This window comes from Castor canadensis, chromosome 1, assembly GCF_047511655.1.
Source record: "Castor canadensis chromosome 1, mCasCan1.hap1v2, whole genome shotgun sequence".
Taxonomy (NCBI): Eukaryota; Metazoa; Chordata; class Mammalia; order Rodentia; family Castoridae; genus Castor; species Castor canadensis.
In genome coordinates this window covers 198,164,784-198,183,261 of record NC_133386.1, presented here as the reverse complement: position 1 = coordinate 198,183,261, position 18,478 = coordinate 198,164,784, and the positions used below count along the sequence as shown (strand labels likewise).

The window sequence follows — 18,478 nt, the reverse complement described above, 5'->3', positions numbered from 1 at the left end:
AATGAAGTCTACAAAAGTTGGAGAAAAAAATGGTGAGTTCCTTTATCATTTTGGAGTGGAGACCATCTTTTAAACTATAACTCAAAGTACAGAAGCAAAAAACAAAACAAAATAAGCCAAAAAACCAATAGATGCAATTACATAAAGTTCAAACACTATTAGCTAAGTTAGTAGAAATGACAGTTTAAAATAGTTATAGTTCATCTTATAGACAAAAGCCCAATCTCCTAACATTTCTGAAAAGAACACCAAGTTTCCTGTCCCCAAATTGGCAAAGGACATGAATGAACAGGTAATAGACTTCACTTTCAATAAAAGAAATCCAAATAAAATGTAAACAGCAATACTGTTCTTTACCAGCTGACCCAAATCCCAAATTATGTTAGTGAGGCTGTAGGAAATAAAGGTGTTCATGTACCCTCTAGAGAAGGGGAATTTGGCAACATTCAATGCTGTGTTTTGTGAGGTAGCCAACAATCCCAGTTCTCCACATCATATACTCTTCTTTCATATGTGTAAAGTGATCCCCAGCACTGTAGAAGGGTGTGTGTCTGTAGTGTCCTATGGCATTGTATGTTACAGAAAAACACTGGAAAAGTGTCTTGTTAGGGGGCTTATGAATAAACTGGTACATCTTCTCAGTTAAGTCTTGTGCAGGTACAGACAGTGAGGAAGCACTTCTGATACGGGTTCCAGCATGTATTAAGTGCAAAACAAGGTGCAGAATAGCATATGATAGGCTATTTTATATTTGTGTTTTCTTGTAATACAATTTATTCTAGTTCCTAAATTAAAAAAAAATTAGAAGGCTGAACCAAGAAACTTACTGGTTACTTATTTGGGGAATGGGTTGGAGGGAGAGATACGGGGGTTAGGCTTCTATGTGTACTTTTAAAAAGAAGTTGTTTTTTGGTGCTGGGGATTGAACCCAGGGCTTTGCACTTGCAAGGGAAGTGTTCTACCACTGAACTACACCCCAGCCTTAAATACAGATTTTAAACTTTGCATCATAGAAATACATTATCTAATCCAAGATCAAAATACCAATGTAAAATATCAGGCTCAAAACAGTTCTTAAAATCTCTGTCTTCAGAGTTCTTGCTCCTCCCATAGTGAGGGCTGCCCTTCTCTTAGGTATGCACACCAACTGTACCTCTTCATCCTTGCTCCTTGTTTTAGGCTTATGGCCGCTGCGGTCTGACCCCAGCCGTGAGACTGATGACACTTTGGTGCTTTCTTTTGTGGGACAGACAAGGTAAGGAGGGCCTGGTGCCAGCTGTAGGTGTGGGGTAAATGTTACAAGGTAGAGAAGCTGGCCACAGGATGACCCAGACCTTTCTTTCTGCTACAGAGTTCTCATGCTAAATGGAGAGGAAGTGGAAGAAACTGAACTGATGGGGTTTGTGGATGATCAGCAGACATTCTTCTGTGGCAATGTGGCTCATCAGCAACTTATACAGGTGACAGCCGAGGAAGGGACACACTTGATCATTTACCTGAATTTGATACAGAGTTCAGTAGAGACTGTCACTGGATTTTAAACCAGTCAGTCAGTTTTTTATGGCACTGAAAGTAGAAATTATAGAGAAAAATTTAAAGTTCTCTGATAACCTGTTAGTTGGAGATAATACTTTTTTGGCTTCTATTGGTACTGGGGTTTGAACTCAGGGCCTTGTGCTTACTAGGCAGGTGCTCTACCCTACCCCACCCCCAGCCCTGGAGATAGCAACTCTTTGCAGTTGCTTTTAGCTTATTCATGTGCAAATGTACAAATATTGTATTCACATTTTCTTTTATAGATTTTTATGTGATAATTTTGGCTTCTATTTTAGCACTAATTATTATATAACATCTTCTGACACACTCAGTTCTTCCCCCTCATTTTACACTGATCCATACCTATTTGTAGAAATGTGTAAAATACCAAAAAGCACAAAGAATGACAAAAAAAGGTCATAATACTACTGTCCACATGACTTGGCAACCCTCTCCACATCCTAATTATATCCAGAGTTCTTGCTCTATGTTGATCCTTCATTGAAATCTATCTGCAGAGTGGGGGTAGATAGCCTTTTGGCCTTTGTTATCCATGAGAGCCTGATTTCTATGCATCTCTCCCTTTCCTGCATCAGTCTTCTTAAGTTTGGAGTGACCTCATGCCCTTCAGTATTTTGCATTACTTTCTTCCTTAGCTGTTCTTCACTCTGCAGCCAGGGTCAGGGTCTTCTTTGTGGTGGGCAGTGCACTAAAATGCCTGTGGATTCATGAACTGTCCCATCTTTTTGTCTACTGGTTTCCTTTAGCCAACTGTCAGTAATAAATTGGTTAAAAAACCAAAAACACAAAACCAGAGTGTAAGTTCTGTCGGTTTGTGAATCAAGTGTGGGATGAACCCAGATATTGAATTCTTGCATTGTCAGTGTTATCTGAATATTGGTCTGAAAACTGACACCAGCTCATCTGTCTGTCATGAAAGAGTTTTCATCCTTAAATATAAACTCAGATGTGATGGGTAAGAAATCAGCTGATAACAATGTTGTCAATCCACTTTTTGTTTTATTTCAGTGAGAAAATAAATTTATAACACATTTCAGGGAGTGGAAATATAGCTCAGTGGAAGAGTCTCTCCTTAGCATGCATGACACCCTTAGGCTCAATTCCTAAAGTCAAAACAAAAGGAAAATATATTGCAATATAGATTGCAGCATTTACGAAGGACCTTTAAGAAATTTTAATGGCTTATGCAAAGTAAAGAACTGGAATATTTTAAAGGTGTAATTTTTGGAATTGAGAAAAACTGGTAGATGGTGGTCCCAGGGTCTGATTCCATCAATACCTTTTCACAGGATGTAGTTTGGATTACCCCATCAAGCCTCAATTAGAATGAAATAGGTGCCCTGTATACCCCTCCCCAAATAGGTATGTAAGCAGTACGAAGCTTTGAGCCAGTCAGCCTCCTTCAGTAAAAATGATGCCTGTCGTAATTAATTATAAGGCTTTGGTGGGGAGGGAGGGCGCGAAGTACACATACACGCACGCATACACACAAGCGCCACACCCACACAGTTGGCCCTTCACATCCATGGGTTCCTTATCTATGGATTCAACCAACTATGGATTGAAAATATTGGGGGAAAAATTGTGTCTAGAATGAATGAGTTCAGACTTTTTTCTTGTCATTCCTCAAACAATACAGTATAACAACTATTTACATGGTGTTTACATTGCCTTATTATTGATAATCTAGAGATGATTTATAGTATGCTTGAAGATATGTGTAGGTTATGTACAAATTTATCATTTTATATGAGGGACTACAGCATCTACAGACTTTGTCTTTTTTTTTTTTTTTTGGTGGTACTGGAGTTTGATCTCAGGGCCTCATCCTTGCTAGGCAGGCGCTCTACCACTTGAGCCACTCTGCCAGCGCTTTTTTGCATTAGGTATTTTTGAGATAGGTTCTCTCGAACTATTTATCTGGGCTGGCTTTGAACTGAGATCCTCCTGATCTCTGCCTCCCTAGTAGCTAGAATTACAGGCATGAGCCACCGGCACCCAGCTACAGATTTTGCTATCTTTGAGAGCCTTGAACCAATGCTCCATGGCTACTGAAGGGTGACTATATTGGCAAAAGAGGACTTAGGTAGCTTATCAGGGCTCTTCATAGAGCAGCAATACCCATTTCCACTTCTGGGTAGATCCCTGCAGGTACTTGGAGACATCTGCTCTTCTTTCTGTAGATCACGTCAGCATCTGTGAGGTTGGTCTCTCAAGAGCCCAAAGCCCTCGTCAGTGAGTGGAAGGAGCCTCAGGGCAAAAACATCAGTGTGGCCTCCTGCAACAGCAGCCAGGTAGTTGTCGCTGTGGGAAGGGCCCTTTATTACCTGCAGATCCATCCGCAGGAGCTCCGGCAGATCAGGTGTGTGTGTGTGTTTTTTCTCCCTGCTTGTTTTCTTCCCTTGTTCTCTGGGACTCTTTTGAGCTTTGATTTCTTCCTTTGCCATACTCCTCTTTGTTCAGCCACACAGAGATGGAACATGAAGTGGCCTGCTTGGACATCACACCACTGGGGGACAGCAATGGGCTGTCTCCACTTTGTGCCATTGGCCTCTGGACAGACATCTCAGCCCGTATCTTAAAGCTGCCATCTTTTGAACTACTGCACAAGGAGATGCTCGGTGGAGGTATGTGTCATTTGGGGCCTGGGGTGGGATCAGAGCCAGAATGTAGAAATTGAATGTAACGTTCTTTCTCACAGAGATTATTCCTCGCTCCATCCTGATGACCACTTTTGAGAGTAGCCACTACCTCCTTTGTGCGTTGGGAGATGGAGCCCTTTTCTACTTTGGGCTCAACATTGAAACAGGTGAATAACACTTGGGGTGTTCTTTCAAAAGCAGGGAGTGTTGAGTTGCATCAATTTCTTAGCCTCAGGATGCTACTTTGAACCTTCGCAACATAGCTGTTCATCCTGTTTTCTTTCCTTCCTTTTTTCTCTCGATGCCATTCTTTCTGTAGGTTTGTTGAGTGACCGTAAGAAGGTGACTCTGGGCACCCAACCCACAGTATTGAGGACTTTCCGTTCTCTTTCTACCACCAATGTCTTTGCTTGCTCTGACCGCCCCACTGTCATCTACAGCAGCAACCACAAGTTGGTCTTCTCCAATGTTAATCTCAAGGAGGTGAACTATATGTGTCCCCTCAACTCAGATGGCTATCCTGACAGGCAAGTATCAGCACCATTGATTGACAGCATCATGTTGTTTTTGTCAAACTCTTTCTTCCAAGCTTTTCCCATTGACATAGCTGGAAGCTTTTTTTTTGTTTGTTTGTGGGACTGGAGTTTGAGCTCAGGGCTTCACACTTGCAAAGCAGGCACTCACTCTATTGCTTGATCCGCACCTCCAGTCCATTTTACTCTTGTTATTTTGTAGATGGGGTCTTGTGAACTATTTGCTCAGGCTAGCTGACCTTGAACTGTGATTGTCTTCATCTCAGCTTCCCAAATGGCTAGGATTAGAGGTGTGAGCCACTGGTGCCCAGTTTGATTCTTTGATTCTTAACCTTGGCTGCACATTAGCAGTACTCAAAGCTGTTAAAAAATCTCAGCTTAGGCCCACCTACCCCAGTTGCATAAGAATATTTTGTGGGTGGGACCAGGCATCCGAAGTAGCTCTTTCCAAATGATTTTTAGCACTGGAGTCAGAATTAAGACCCTGCCCTGGAGTAAGCTGGTGTAATCCTGCCTCATTTTTCTTCCCCCCTGTGGGATTGCTTCAGAATCCTTTCCTTCCTTGATGAACTCCCTCTAAGCCAAGACCCTTCTTTCCAGCCTGGCACTGGCAAACAACAGTACCCTCACCATTGGCACCATTGATGAGATCCAGAAACTGCACATTCGCACGGTTCCCCTCTATGAATCTCCCAGGTGAGTGCCAGGCCAGGGAGCTTTAGAGGGTAGCGAGCACCTGTAACTTTTCTAAGTGGCACTGTTTTTCTGTACTTGTTCTGCAGGAAGATTTGTTATCAGGAAGTGTCCCAGTGCTTTGGGGTTCTCTCCAGCCGCATTGAAGTCCAAGACACAAGTGGAGGTACAACTGCTCTGAGACCCAGTGCCAGCACCCAGGTGAGGGCAGTGGACAAAGAAAGTAGGCAGTAGATGCAAGCTCTCTGCAAAGGGTCAAATAGGAAATTTTTGGGCTTTGCAGGCTGTGTGAACTTAGCAATGACTACCCACCTTTGCTACAAAGACAACAGGTAGGCATAGCTGGGTTCCAGCAAAACTTTTATTTATAGGAAATGGTTACTACTTGGTGACCTTGCAGCCTGAACAATTCCTTTTCAAAAATCTCATCAGTTTGAGTACCGTATAGGGTATGTGTAGTTGAGGGCAGTGTATAATAGGCAAGAATGTTGGATTAGAGTCTGAAAAATCTGGTTTTGAGGTTTATTGCTTGTCATGTGACCTTGGTTGGGCAAGCCTAACTTTCAGTTTCCCCATCTGTAAGAATGAGGGTTATAATAGGACAATCTAGAGCTGCATAGACATGAGGGGAGACATGAGTTGGTCATTTTCTTCCATGTGTTCTTTCTTGTTCCTACACATCTGATTGGACCTTATCCCTTAATCCAGAGCAAAAGGTCTTTACATTATTTTTATTTGAAACACTCACCTATTCTTCACATTGATGGTGGAGTCCATCACTTTATTAGGTTGCTTGAGTTTCTCTTTAGTTTTGCTTGACTGACCTGTCGCATCACTATTTTAATTATCTTTGATGACCTTAGACCCTTGTACTATCACATCATTTGCATATGTAATCTGGCTCCTTATCCTGGGGTTTTAGTGTCCTCTCTGCAGCACTCTGTTCTTCGGGCTTCACTGCTCTGCCAACCAACAGCCTTCTTCTTCAGACCCGCTCATGCCCAGCACCTGTTCTGCTCCTGAGAGGGATGACATACCTTCTCTGTTCGCAGGCCCTGTCTAGCAGCGTCAGCTCCAGCAAGCTGTTCTCCAGCAGCACTGCTCCCCACGAGACCTCCTTCGGTGAAGAGGTGGAAGTGCACAACCTCCTCATCATCGATCAGCACACCTTCGAAGGTGCCGATGAGCTCTTTCTATCCTTTTCACCTTTGTTCTCCCTAAATGGGGCTGTGTGGGTGCTAGAATGTTCTAGAGCTCAACAGTGTGACAGACACTCCTAAGAGGAAAAGGAAAGTGTGGACACTTGGGAGTTGCAGTGAGTTTGGAGTGTTGAATATTCTCATCAGCATAGGCTGGTGGGAGACGGACAGACAGTTTAAGGAGGCAGGACAGTTGGTGGCTCATATTCTTAAACTACCTAACCCACTGCCCTCAAAGAAACACAGGATTGTTGGGGCAGGGATGAGTGTAAGGTATCAGGATCGGTGGCAGTCATCTTTCTTTTCCCCTTCTAGTGCTTCATGCCCATCAGTTTCTACAGAATGAGTATGCCCTCAGCCTGGTCTCCTGCAAGTTGGGCAAAGACCCCAATACATACTTCATTGTGGGTACAGCTATGGTATATCCCGAAGAGGCAGAGCCCAAGCAGGGTCGCATCGTGGTCTTCCAGTATTCGGATGGTGAGTGGGCACAGTTTCCGAGGGATGTGGAGTGCTGGAAAAGTGACCAGACTATTGAGGTCTGAGGGCCTCAGTTAAGCAGTAGAACTTGAGTTCATTGCTGTGAAGAGACATTCTGTTCTTCCTTTCAAGCTGTCCAGGTGTGCAGAGCACAAGCAAAATCTAGCTCTTTTCTACTCTTTTCCTTTTCTACTCTTTGAAAGGCAGAGAAAAGTATATACCGTGGGTGACAGAATCTAGGGGTCAGAATACCAGTTATGACTCCTCCATTTGTTCCACCTGACTGAGGTGCTCCTTCTAGCTTTAGTGTTTCACAGCTATTTCTCTACATCTTTTCTCACCACTCCTGCACAAGATGACTCTGAAGACTAGCCGTCAGCCCAGGAATCCTATGTCAGATGGCTGAGATGGGATTTGGTTTCTTCCTTGAGGGACAGATTCTGGAGTTTTGGAATGAGAGGGACCTTGGTCCCATCTGGAATCACTTCACATTGCAACTAAAGGGCTCATACTTTAGATGGGGTTTCACCTTGTTGTATTTTGACTTTGTATTTCTTTGTTTTCAAATGAGGGGTTTGGTGGGCAGGAGTTAGAGGTAGAGGGGCAACCAAGGGATTCTTTTGACTAGGTAAAAGTGTGGGCTCATAAAAGAGATTTAAAAATCTCCCTCTCCTGCCTCCCTCCCCGCTTACCCTCCCCCCTCCCCCCAGGAAAACTACAGACTGTGGCTGAAAAGGAAGTGAAGGGGGCTGTGTACTCTATGGTGGAATTTAATGGGAAGCTGCTTGCCAGCATCAACAGCACGGTGAGGCCCACAGCACTTGGTATTGTACTTAGGTTGCACACCATTGTCTGCGGAACATGTTTCCTTTATATTTCTTGGGACTGTATGTGTGTGTCAGATTTTAAAGATAACAAAGTAATGGAAATGGAGAATGGAGATACAAGCTGAGAATGGGGAAGCTGAGATCAGAACAGGTGTCGAGCGCTGTGGGGATAAAGAAAAGAGGGAGAGCTGTGGCCCCTGCACTCAGGGAGGTTGTGCCTTGTCAAAAGATTATTTCACCTGTATGAACAGAAATGAGCCAACTTGTATCATCCGGCATACATCTCTGAAATACTAGTCCTATAAAGTATTCCATTCTTTTCTGCCATGACTCCACCTTCTCCCTTGCAAAAGAATTATTTTCGTGCTTTGTTGAGTTATCATTGAGGTATCATTGGGAAAAGAGAGTGTGTGGATTTTTTGGGAGGGTGCTGGGGATTGAGCCCAGAGTCTTGTTACATACTAGGCATGTATATCCTAAATCCGATTGTACATATTTAAGATGTATAGCTTGATTTTTTTCCCCCCCTCCCAGTACTGGTGCTTGACAGCTTGATGTTTCAAAAACAATTTTTGGGGGACAGTACTGTGGTTTGAACTCAGGCCTTGATAAAATTAAAAAAGAAAAGGTTTCATGGTCAAGTAAGCTTGGAAAATGCTGTATCCTGGATCTCCCTCCTCCCCTATATACATCATAGCATATTAAAGGTGCTAAGGAGACATAGGACATGTGTTTTTGCCCAAGCTGTCCTGGACCCCCATCCTATTTGCACCTTCTGTGAAGCTTAGGTGTCAGGTGTGCACCATCACACACAACTTTTTTATTGGTTGAGATGGGGTCTCATGAATTTTTTGCCTACTTTGACATTGAACTGCTATCCTGATCTCTGCTTCCCAAGTAGCTAGGATTACAGGTGTGAAACACTGGCTTTATTTTATTTCTGATGTGTATTTTATACTCGCACTACATCTCAACTTGGGCTAGCTACATTTTAAGTGTTTCATAGCCACATGTGGCTAGTGGCTACCATATATGACAGTGGAGCTCTCAAGTCTTTGGGGAGGGATAGGAGTTGTGCTTTTGATGGTGTCTGGCGTTGGTCTTGACTGTCTTCCTGATGTATGGTGGGAGTGCAGCGATGGTTATGGGTTGGTGTTGATTGGAGCTTATGGAGTGCTGAGGCATCTTCCTTACTCTCATTGTTAGAGGTGTGGAGGCCCAGGAAGGCAGGCCTTAACTTAAAGATGGGGTGCTCTGGAGGAACCCTGCTGATGGAGGTGTGGTAGCCACCATAATTCTTATGAATGACTATTGGCAAGCACGCCTGTGAAGCTAGGGTTCTTTAGCCATATCTTGAGGAATCTTAACTTAATATATTATTCCCAGGACTTTGTAGATGTTCAGACCTAGGCCTTGAAGGATCTGCCAGGGAAGGCCTGTTAACTCAAACACATTTGAGTCTCTTCCTGAGCAGGGGGCTGTGCTGAATATCTCCACCTATCTTCTGGTTAGAAAGCATCTTAAAGAAGGATTGCAATGGAGAAGAGAAATAACGGTTTCTTTTACTGTCTTGGGGCAATAGGAGGAACAATAGAATCTAATTCTTTCCATTCTTTTAGTTATTGATAGCATTTCTGTTGGACTTTTCCTTTATTTTCTCTACTCACCGTGTTCACATCAAAAGGTTCCAGGAATGGAGGCCAGGCATGGTGGCTCATGCCTATAATTCCAGCTTCTTTGGAGGCAGAGATCAGGAAGATCATGGTTCGAGGCCAGTTCAGGCAGAAATGTTTATGAGACCCCCATCTCAACCAATAAAGCTGGGCATGGTGCGTGCACTGGTCATCCCAGCTTCTTGGGAAACATAAACCAGGCCAGCCCCGGCAAAAACATAACATCCTATTTGAAAAAAAAGTAAAAAAGGCTTAGGAAGTGGCTCAAGGGATAGAGCTCCTGCCTAGCAGACACGAGGCCCTGAGTTCAGACTTCATACAAAAGAGAAAAAAGTTACGGAAAAGTACAGGGTTTGAGAAGGGTTCAAAAAAGGCAGATTATTGGGAGATGATCTTGTTTCTTTGTGATCAGGAAATTGGAGACAGATCTTGTCTTTCTAGAGATATTTATGTAGCTCAGTTACCAAACTTTAGTCACAAGATTATTATTATTTTTTGGTGGGACCAGGGTTTGAACTTGGCTTTGCACTTGCAAAGTTGGCAGTCTACTGCTTGAGCCTCACCTCCAGTCCATTTTGCTCTGGTAATTTTTTGGAGATGGTTGGGAGGGTCTCATAAACTACTTGCTCAGGCTGGCCTCAAACGTTAATCCTCCAGATCTATGTCTCCCAAGTAGCTAGGGTTACAGGCATGAGCCACTGGTGCCTGGCACAAGAAGATTCTTGTATCCATAATATCCAATAACTATATCCTTTACATGGATGCATTTTTTTTTTTAAGGTAAAGGAAAACTTTGTATTTTGAATTTCAGTACTCACATTTCAGTAGGATGTAATACTGAAAAAGAACATTCACCCCAGTAGTGCATAGACTGTTTCCCACTGGTCCATGCCCTGCCATACCCTCTTCCTGTGGGGAGGGGTGCTCCAGTGGAGGATTGAGGCGGGTGTTGGGGAGGCAGTTGTTCCTGGAAGGCTGGGCCCTTGGGTGAGACATTATGCCCTTGCAGGTGCGGCTCTATGAGTGGACCACAGAAAAGGAGCTCCGTACCGAGTGCAATCACTACAACAACATCATGGCCCTCTACTTGAAGACTAAGGGTGACTTCATCCTGGTGGGCGATCTTATGCGCTCAGTGTTGCTACTTGCCTACAAGCCCATGGAGGGAAACTTTGAAGAGGTAGTTTGGGGTGCCAGGCACATACTTTTTGCTTAAACCATGAACCCTGTAGGTGAAGGATCATCGAACCCAGCATGGGCGGGAGTGTCTTCCCTGGGCACATTCTGCGGCAGTTATTTTTGGAGACACCACCCCCCAGCCTGAACTCAAGTAGATTTTCTCTAGGAAATTATGACCAAATTGCCACAGACTTGGGGGCGGGATCTCTAGAGTGACAGGTGTTAAACACAGAGCTACATCTTTGGCAGAGTGGGAGCTTGGCTTCTGACTAAAAGAAAGGTCCCAGAGCTGGATTGCATGCACACTGCTTACTGTACCTTATCGATTCTAAGATTGCCCGAGACTTCAATCCCAACTGGATGAGTGCAGTGGAAATCTTGGATGATGACAATTTCTTGGGAGCTGAAAATGCCTTTAACTTGTTTGTGTGTCAGAAGGACAGGTGAGTGAACACGTTAGGAATAGTGGCTGGGGTGGACCTCTGGGTCGTGAGGCTGAGACTGTTGAGTGCTGAATAGGGCTCAGGTGCTCCTTTTTTTGGGGTGGGGGGCAGTACTGGGGTTTGAACTCAGGGCCTCATGCTTGCTACGTAGGTACCCTACCACTTGAGCCATTCCGCCAGCCCCTTTTTTGTGTTGGGTATTTTCAAGATAGGGTCTTGCGAACTGTTTACAAGGGCTCACCTCAAACCGTGATCCTCCTAATTTCTGCTAGAATTACAGCTGTGATCATGAGCGACTGGCGCCCAGCTCAGGTGCTCCTGTTTTCTTTTGATGGTGGTGGTGGTTTTTGGTGGCCCTGGGGCTTAAACTCAGTCTCACACTTGCTAGGCTTGCTAGGCAGGTGCTCTATTGCTTGAGCCACTCTACCAGCCCTGTTTTGTATTGTTATTTTGCGATAGGGTCTTGTGAGCTATTTGCCTCAAGCTGACTTCAAACAGTGATCCTCCTGATCTCTGCCTCCTGAATAGCTAGGATTGCAGATGTGCGCCACTGGTGCCTGGCTTCAGGTGCTCCTCTCGATGGGTAGAATTTACTTAATGAGAATCAAAGGCCTCTTTAGAAGAGCTCCCCAGAATGCTCAGCACATAGTATCTACCGCATGTGGCTCTGTCAGGGCCTCATGGGGGCATGGATCCAGATAGTGACATCTCACACTGCTTTTCAGCGCTGCCACCACTGACGAAGAGCGGCAGCACTTGCAGGAGGTTGGTCTCTTCCACCTGGGCGAGTTTGTCAATGTCTTCTGCCATGGCTCTCTGGTTATGCAGAATTTGGGCGAGACTTCCACCCCCACTCAGGGCTCCGTGCTCTTTGGCACAGTCAATGGCATGATTGGTAAGGTCACCCCTGAAGAGCATGCTTCCACGCCGGCCTCCTTCCTTTGCCCACCATTTGTAGGGATAGGGGAGAACAAGTGAACAGACCTAGGAGTTTACACAGGCTGTAGCAGGCTTGTTCCTCCTCATGGTGCTTACCTGGCTTCCTTGGTTGCAAGGTGATTCCTGTGAGCTCTAGTGTGTGCTGCTGCTCACTGTCCACTTCTTTCTTCAGGGCTGGTGACCTCACTATCAGAGAGCTGGTACAACCTCTTGTTGGATATGCAGAACCGACTCAATAAAGTCATCAAAAGTGTGGGCAAAATTGAGCACTCCTTATATCCTTTCTTCTGGAGTCTTCCCCACTGGGAAGCACACCTCAGTACATGGATAGCTGCATTACTATGAGTTGCTTTCAGAAATGTCTTGACTAGGTTCTCGGGCAGAACAGCGTTGCTTTTTCTAGGTTTTTTTTGTTTTTGTCTTTTTAAAAACTTTTGAGAATAATCTAATGAATTCTCATTCACTTATCACCCAGTTGCAACTGGTACATCTTGGAAATACACATTTACATTCAATTCCTGAACTGGGTTTGCCTCTGCCCTTCTTAGTTGCATGTTACATAGGAGTGCATCCTCTTGGGTAACGCCAGGGGCAGCAGTGTCTGAGACTAGAGAGACTAGCAAAATAGGGAAGACTGTTCTGAAGAAGCTGCAACTCCAAAAACTCAAGGGTCTTCCATTCAGGGATATTATGGAAGGAAGAAAAGAGGGAGAGAGGGAAGAAACCAGACTCTTACCTCACATTATATACAAAAATCGACTCAAAGCCAGGTGCCAGTGGCTCACACCTGTAATCGTAGCTATTTGGGAGGTTGAGATCGGGAGGATCAAGGTTCAAGACCAACCCAGGCAAACAGTTCGAGAGACACTATCTCTAAAATAACCAAAGCAAAATGAATTGGAGGTGTGGCTCAAGCAGAAGAGTGCCTGCCTTGCAAGTGCGAAGCACCAAGTTTAAACTGGTCCCACCAAGAAAAAAAAAAAAAAGACTCAGTAAATAAAAGGCTTAAATACAAGACCCAAAAAATGGGCAAAGAGCATCTCGTTATTGGCATAGGCAGGGATATTTTGAATATGACCCTTAAAGTTTGGACAAAGACATTGGAGGCTCAACACTGGAGTCCCATTGGAAGTTTGGTAGGGGTTATCAGAGTCCTACCCATGCAGAATGTTGGAGGAGGTCTTACCTGTGAGGCTGGCCTGGGGAGGGAGCTGGTGTCTTGGTGTTCTGCTCATTAGCAGGACTTTGATTAGCCTCTTGTCTCCCTGAGCCTCAGTTATTCACCCAGGAGCCTAGGCTTAGTGGTTCTTATCAGGCATGGATGTTGGAATCACCTAGAACATTTTAAAAAAATGTAAAGCCTTATCTGTCTGGGCTTTACATTATAGTCTGACCTATATTTTAGAAACATTTTAAAGATCACCCCAATTGAGAACCAAAAGATAAGGCAATAATTTTATATTTCTTCCAATCCAAAGTGTCCAAAAAGTAATATGACTTTCAGAAAACTGTCATTTCCTGTTCCAGTCTTGATGGTCACTATAAACTATGGTCCTGCTCAGAGATGGGGATGACTGAGAATAAGGGTATTTCTAGATAAGCCACAATCCTTAACTTGCCTGTCCACCTGGAGATCCTTTCACACTGAGCGAAAGACAGAGCCAGCCACGGGCTTCATCGATGGAGACCTCATTGAGAGTTTCCTGGATATCAGCCGCCCCAAGATGCAGGAGGTCGTGGCAAACCTACAGGTGAGCCGTGTGTGTTCAGGCAGGGTCACAGGGTAGAGCCTGCTAGAGACTGTCAGGACTCTAGGTACCTCAGATCTGAGGGGCCAGGAGGCCTGTATGGCCTTTCATGTGTTCACCACACAGAAACGAAGGCCCTGTAGTTGCTGCTTGAGGGTACTTAGCAGGTACTGGGCACTGTTCTTGGAATTCTTCTCACATTAGCCTCTCTACTTTGGTGAGAGGGGCACATTTGAGCATGTCTGGGATCTGACAAGACCAAGATGGGAGGTAGTGTCGGAATCCTAGAAATTTTTAGTTTTCACAGTTTTAGAAGTTGGACTGTGCTCAATGGAGAGGGGTATTTTCCAGCAGAGGCCTCTGAGGCAGTTGTGTTTCTCCGTTTGTGGCAGTGGGTGTTTCCCTGTCTCTCTGAGGGAGTCCTCTTGACCGTCATGGCCCTTCCCCTCATCTTGTTACAGTATGACGATGGCAGCGGTATGAAGCGAGAAGCCACCGCAGATGACCTCATTAAAGTTGTGGAGGAGCTGACCCGGATCCATTAGCCAAGGGCAGAGAGCCCCTTTCCTGTCCTCCCCAAAGGCTCTGTCATCCTGTCCTCCCCTTCCTCTCCCACATTGTCTTCTTGGCAATGGGGGAGGCTTTTCCCTAAGCCAGCTGTCCCCAAAGCCACAGCTCACTTATGTGGAAATGGGGCTTTCTTAGAACTAAAACCAGTTCATAGAGACCTGGGGATGGGCTGGAGGTGGAATATTTTTCTCCCTGGATTTTTACCAGTCTTACATGATTCTAGCCATCACCTCGGACCACCCAGCCTCGACTGGTGTTGCCAGTTGTCCTCCTTCTGGGGGAAGGGTTCTGCAGCTCTGCAGCTGAAAGGAAGCTCTATGCGTGTGTGTTTTGTCCTCCACTATCTTTATTTAGGTTGTTGGGGTGGGGAGGTTAAGGTAGAGGGGAACAGGGTCAGGAGGGTGTCATCGTCTTGAAGTGAGAGCTTCCTTTTGCTTCTCTTGCCTCTGAAAACATCAGCCTGTAGACCTGTCAGGCCATGGGCTGCCTGAGTGGAAACCTGGGATGGTGGATGATCCCCAAGCCACAGCCCTTTTGTCTCTGGGAACTCCCTTCACAGAGAAGGAGGTGGGGGGGCTGTGAATTGGTTGTTAGTTTCTGAGTTTTACCAAATAAAGTAGAATCTAAGAAGAAAGCTACATTTGTGTTTGCTGTTTCTTTCTCTTTGCCCAGCTATCCAGTTTCCCAGGTATACCCTGCCACTCTGCCAGTGTACTGCAAACATAGCAGTGCTCCCCCACAGTGTCACGGCAGCTGCTGTAGTCACTTGTTCTTGCTTAGTACTATCATGCAGTAAAGTGACATCTATCCTTTATTATGTGATTGGTTTTGGTGGAATTCAGGGGTGACAGGTATCAGGTTTTGGAAGTTCATTACTACCTCTGCTAGTAACCTGCTGGGCCTGAGGCTATGGGCTGCCTTTCCTGTCCCATCCCCATTTTATAGCCAGCTGGGTGTGGCAGCCAGCCAGCCAGCCCCCAGGCACTGCTGCTTGACCACCAAGTAGCTCCTCATGTACCTCCCGCTTCCTGTGGCCACACACCCTTTTGCATCTTATTTTATTTCTTCTAGTCTACTCAGGTAAACCTGCAGTGCCTTATGTTTGACAATATAGACGGAGGGCTCATTCTTTGGTCCACCAAACAGCCTATCTGTCAGATAAGCAGGCAGGGTGTCAGATAATCTGCCAGTGATCTGGTCCTAGTGGTGGAGCAAGGTTGATCCTAGGCATATTGGCTGGCTCAAGATACTGTGTCAGGAAAATTGTGGTTTCAAGTTCAAGCTAAGGTTTTGAAGAGATTTTAACATAAAAGGAAGGGTGAGAAAGCATTTCATATTTTGGGGGGTGGGAGGGTCTTCTGAGTAAGTGTCCTTCCCTGGAGACATTTCTTGGGTTTTACTGCCCTTCTTTTCTGCTTATTTTCCTGGGATTTCTGAGCAAGGGTCTTCAAAGAAAAAATCAGCATGCCATAAAAGCCACAGTTTGAACTTGAAATGCAATAATGTGATTTGAATTCTTAAGAGTCATGGTTGGAATTTGAAAGAGCACCCATTTTCCCTTCCTACCAGCTCCAGTCTCTGAGGTAGGCAAGCAAGAGGTTTCCAGTTGTGATTGTTCTAAAGTCTTAGTCCTAGATGGGAGGATTGACTGTAAGGTGCCAAGATCAAATGGAATGTGGTGAGGTAATGATTCTGGTGCTTTTGTTTGTTTGCTTGGCTTTTTAAAAATAGGGTCTGTCACTCAGACCCATCATAGTCCTGCCTTAGCCTTGTGAGTGCTGGGGTTACAGGTACGTACCACCACACCCAGCCATTCTAGGACCCGATAATGGTCTAACCCATGAGACCCACTACGTTGAGTCATCACTTATTAATCTTAAATTTGGAAGCTGTGGAGTCCTTGCAGTGTTTTGCTGTTTTTTGTTTCCCACAATCCGGGGCATATTCACTTGGGACTGAGTTGCAGCAACCCTCTGGAAACTGACATTCTGCTGCCACACTCCCACATCCCCTCTTAAAAACCATTAATCACCTCCTAGGGGTGAAAGGTCTTCAGAATCTTGCTCCAGCCAGCTGGACCTTCGTTCTGGGCAGGCACTGATGAACTAGTCTCACTCCAGGCCTCTGCACAAAGGGACCTTGGGGAGAATAATAGAAACACTGAGTCATCACACGACCATTTGGAAGGGCCTGAAGCCAGAGGCCGGCATTCTGCAGCCAATAACTTGGATCCTCCATCCTCAGTGAAGGGTCTCTTTTTGTTACTGAGAAGCCACAGAAATGGAGGGGAAACACTGAGGAACTTCAGTGAAGGATATGCCCAAACTAGTCCTTGGAGATGAACAGTGTTAACCAGGCACTTGGAGTCCAAACTGAAGTTTTGGGGCCAAACAAGAAGACAAGAAAAAGAAATCAGCAAAAAAACCAAACCAGAGGAGCCAACTGTGGGTAGGAGGGGCAAGGTGGATGTAATGAAGGAAATGCCAGGGCAGTTCAGAGAGGTGCCTGGGGGTTCCCCAGCAGGAATTTCCTACTTAGTCTCCAGCCTCCTGGAGATGAGGATTTTCTTTAAGCACAAGCTGCTTCTTGGCTACTCCACCTGCCTTTGGTGGATATGAAGTAAACTGTGCCAGAGTGAGTTCTACAGGATGGGGGCTACCTGAAGTAGAGCTAAGAATGGAGGTGTTCAAGGTATGCTGGAGCAATGAAAGATGGCACGAACTGTGTGAATGCGGAGAGGATTGGTGGGTGGCTCCTGGGGCCAGGAAGGAGGAGCACCTATGGACACTCAGTGGTGGTCCAATGGAAAGTGCAGCCTTTGAATGTCTGAGGCAAGAGGAAAAGATGCCCTAGGACTCTGAGGGTCCTTAGGGCTCAGAACGCACACATGGAAGTCACATTCATCTTTTCTACAAAATGCGTTGGCAACCTGCTTGCTGTGAACTTGTTTGCTAGAAGATGGGCCGAAACTAACGGAATGACATTCGGGCCTAAGTGTGGACATCTGCAAAAAATGAGCCGCACAGGTTCAGGTGGAAAGACTGACTTGGCACCTTATGTTTAATGTCAACATACACACATAACAACAACAACAAACACTTGAGGCTTTCTCGTATCACAAACTCATGCAGTAACAGTGTTCACAGGGTCGCCAAAGCAGCAAAGTAACATTTGGCTGTGTTAACAGAAGTATGGTGTCTGTGGGAAGTAGGCTAGGGTCCAGGTCACAGCTGGCACACAGTGTTCATTTATAAGCCACCTCTGTCAAGGACCTCAGTGACAGGGTGAAAGACCGGAAGGAAAAGAGCTTGTTTGGGAAGTAAAGACACTTTCTGGCAGATGTAGTTATTAAAAAAAAACAGGACCGGGCTGCTTTTTCACAGGTATCAAGTCCCTTATTCCTAGGGGCAATTATGTAAAAGCTGGATAGGGCAGCTAGGGAAGATTTTCCTTCCTCACTCTAGGTAAAATTTGGCTCTCCTGTTTAGCTTTCTCCCAGCTGGATGATTCTCAGTTCCATCCACCACTTGCTCATTACTTCCCTGACTAAATCCCTCCACAGCCTAAGGTCTCTGACCTGGCTTCTGCCAGTTCCAAAAGGGGGCAAAATGGAGTCTTCCAGTTCTGCTGTCCTGGTTTCGCTGCCAACCAGCCAGCTCCCTGCTCACCTCCAGGTGAGCCAGGAGGCTTCCCATTTTACCCTTTGATGCCCAAGTGTTCTGCGGGTTTAAGGCCTGCTCTCTGGCCAGGGAGCGAACACCAGCCACCGATCCACGCACCCAGACATGCTGGTAGGCTGGGGCAATCCTAACTGTAAGCGGCCCGACGACCTGCCTCTTGGGTTCGGGTTTCCAGTATTCTCACCTGCTGACGGTGCAGGCGTCTCCGACAAGCCTTGTTCCCGAACTTGCTTTCTAACCGAGGCCTTGTTCTGACGCCCTCAGCGCTTCTCGGGAAACCAACTCCCAACGCGGGCAGGGGCTGTGGGCAGAGGG

The 18,478-nt window shown here is 45.6% G+C and overlaps 1 protein-coding gene and 1 long non-coding RNA gene across 5 annotated transcripts in view; one reads left to right on the top strand and one right to left on the bottom strand.

Annotated features, from left to right (window-relative positions):
• Positions 1–15,117, top strand: part of Ddb1 (damage specific DNA binding protein 1) — a 26,125-nt gene extending 11,008 nt beyond the window's left edge. Inside the window, exons 11-27 of the mRNA XM_020165175.2 lie at positions 1,180–1,255; positions 1,352–1,460; positions 3,741–3,919; positions 4,021–4,184; positions 4,259–4,366; positions 4,519–4,726; positions 5,333–5,428; positions 5,515–5,626; positions 6,478–6,601; positions 6,940–7,104; positions 7,815–7,909; positions 10,614–10,784; positions 11,117–11,226; positions 11,952–12,121; positions 12,338–12,440; positions 13,793–13,916; positions 14,375–15,117. Of these exons, the coding sequence (XP_020020764.1) occupies positions 1,180–1,255; positions 1,352–1,460; positions 3,741–3,919; positions 4,021–4,184; positions 4,259–4,366; positions 4,519–4,726; positions 5,333–5,428; positions 5,515–5,626; positions 6,478–6,601; positions 6,940–7,104; positions 7,815–7,909; positions 10,614–10,784; positions 11,117–11,226; positions 11,952–12,121; positions 12,338–12,440; positions 13,793–13,916; positions 14,375–14,458 (2,198 nt within the window). The 3' untranslated portion in view covers positions 14,459–15,117. The remainder of the gene's footprint in view (positions 1–1,179; positions 1,256–1,351; positions 1,461–3,740; positions 3,920–4,020; positions 4,185–4,258; positions 4,367–4,518; positions 4,727–5,332; positions 5,429–5,514; positions 5,627–6,477; positions 6,602–6,939; positions 7,105–7,814; positions 7,910–10,613; positions 10,785–11,116; positions 11,227–11,951; positions 12,122–12,337; positions 12,441–13,792; positions 13,917–14,374) is intronic.
• Positions 1–18,478, bottom strand: part of LOC141413816 (uncharacterized) — a 19,848-nt gene extending 1,370 nt beyond the window's left edge. The window contains exons 1-5 of one of the 4 annotated variants that reach the window (XR_012438742.1): positions 18,348–18,478; positions 16,516–16,621; positions 13,352–13,499; positions 9,599–9,830; positions 2,444–2,660 (exon numbers count right to left, since the gene is read on the bottom strand). This is a non-coding gene — a long non-coding RNA (uncharacterized lncRNA). Of the gene's footprint in view, positions 1–2,443; positions 2,661–7,022; positions 7,139–9,598; positions 9,831–13,351; positions 13,500–16,515; positions 16,622–18,347 lie in introns of those variants that run through there. The other 3 variants (XR_012438738.1, XR_012438734.1, XR_012438743.1) reach the window with 3 other exon arrangements.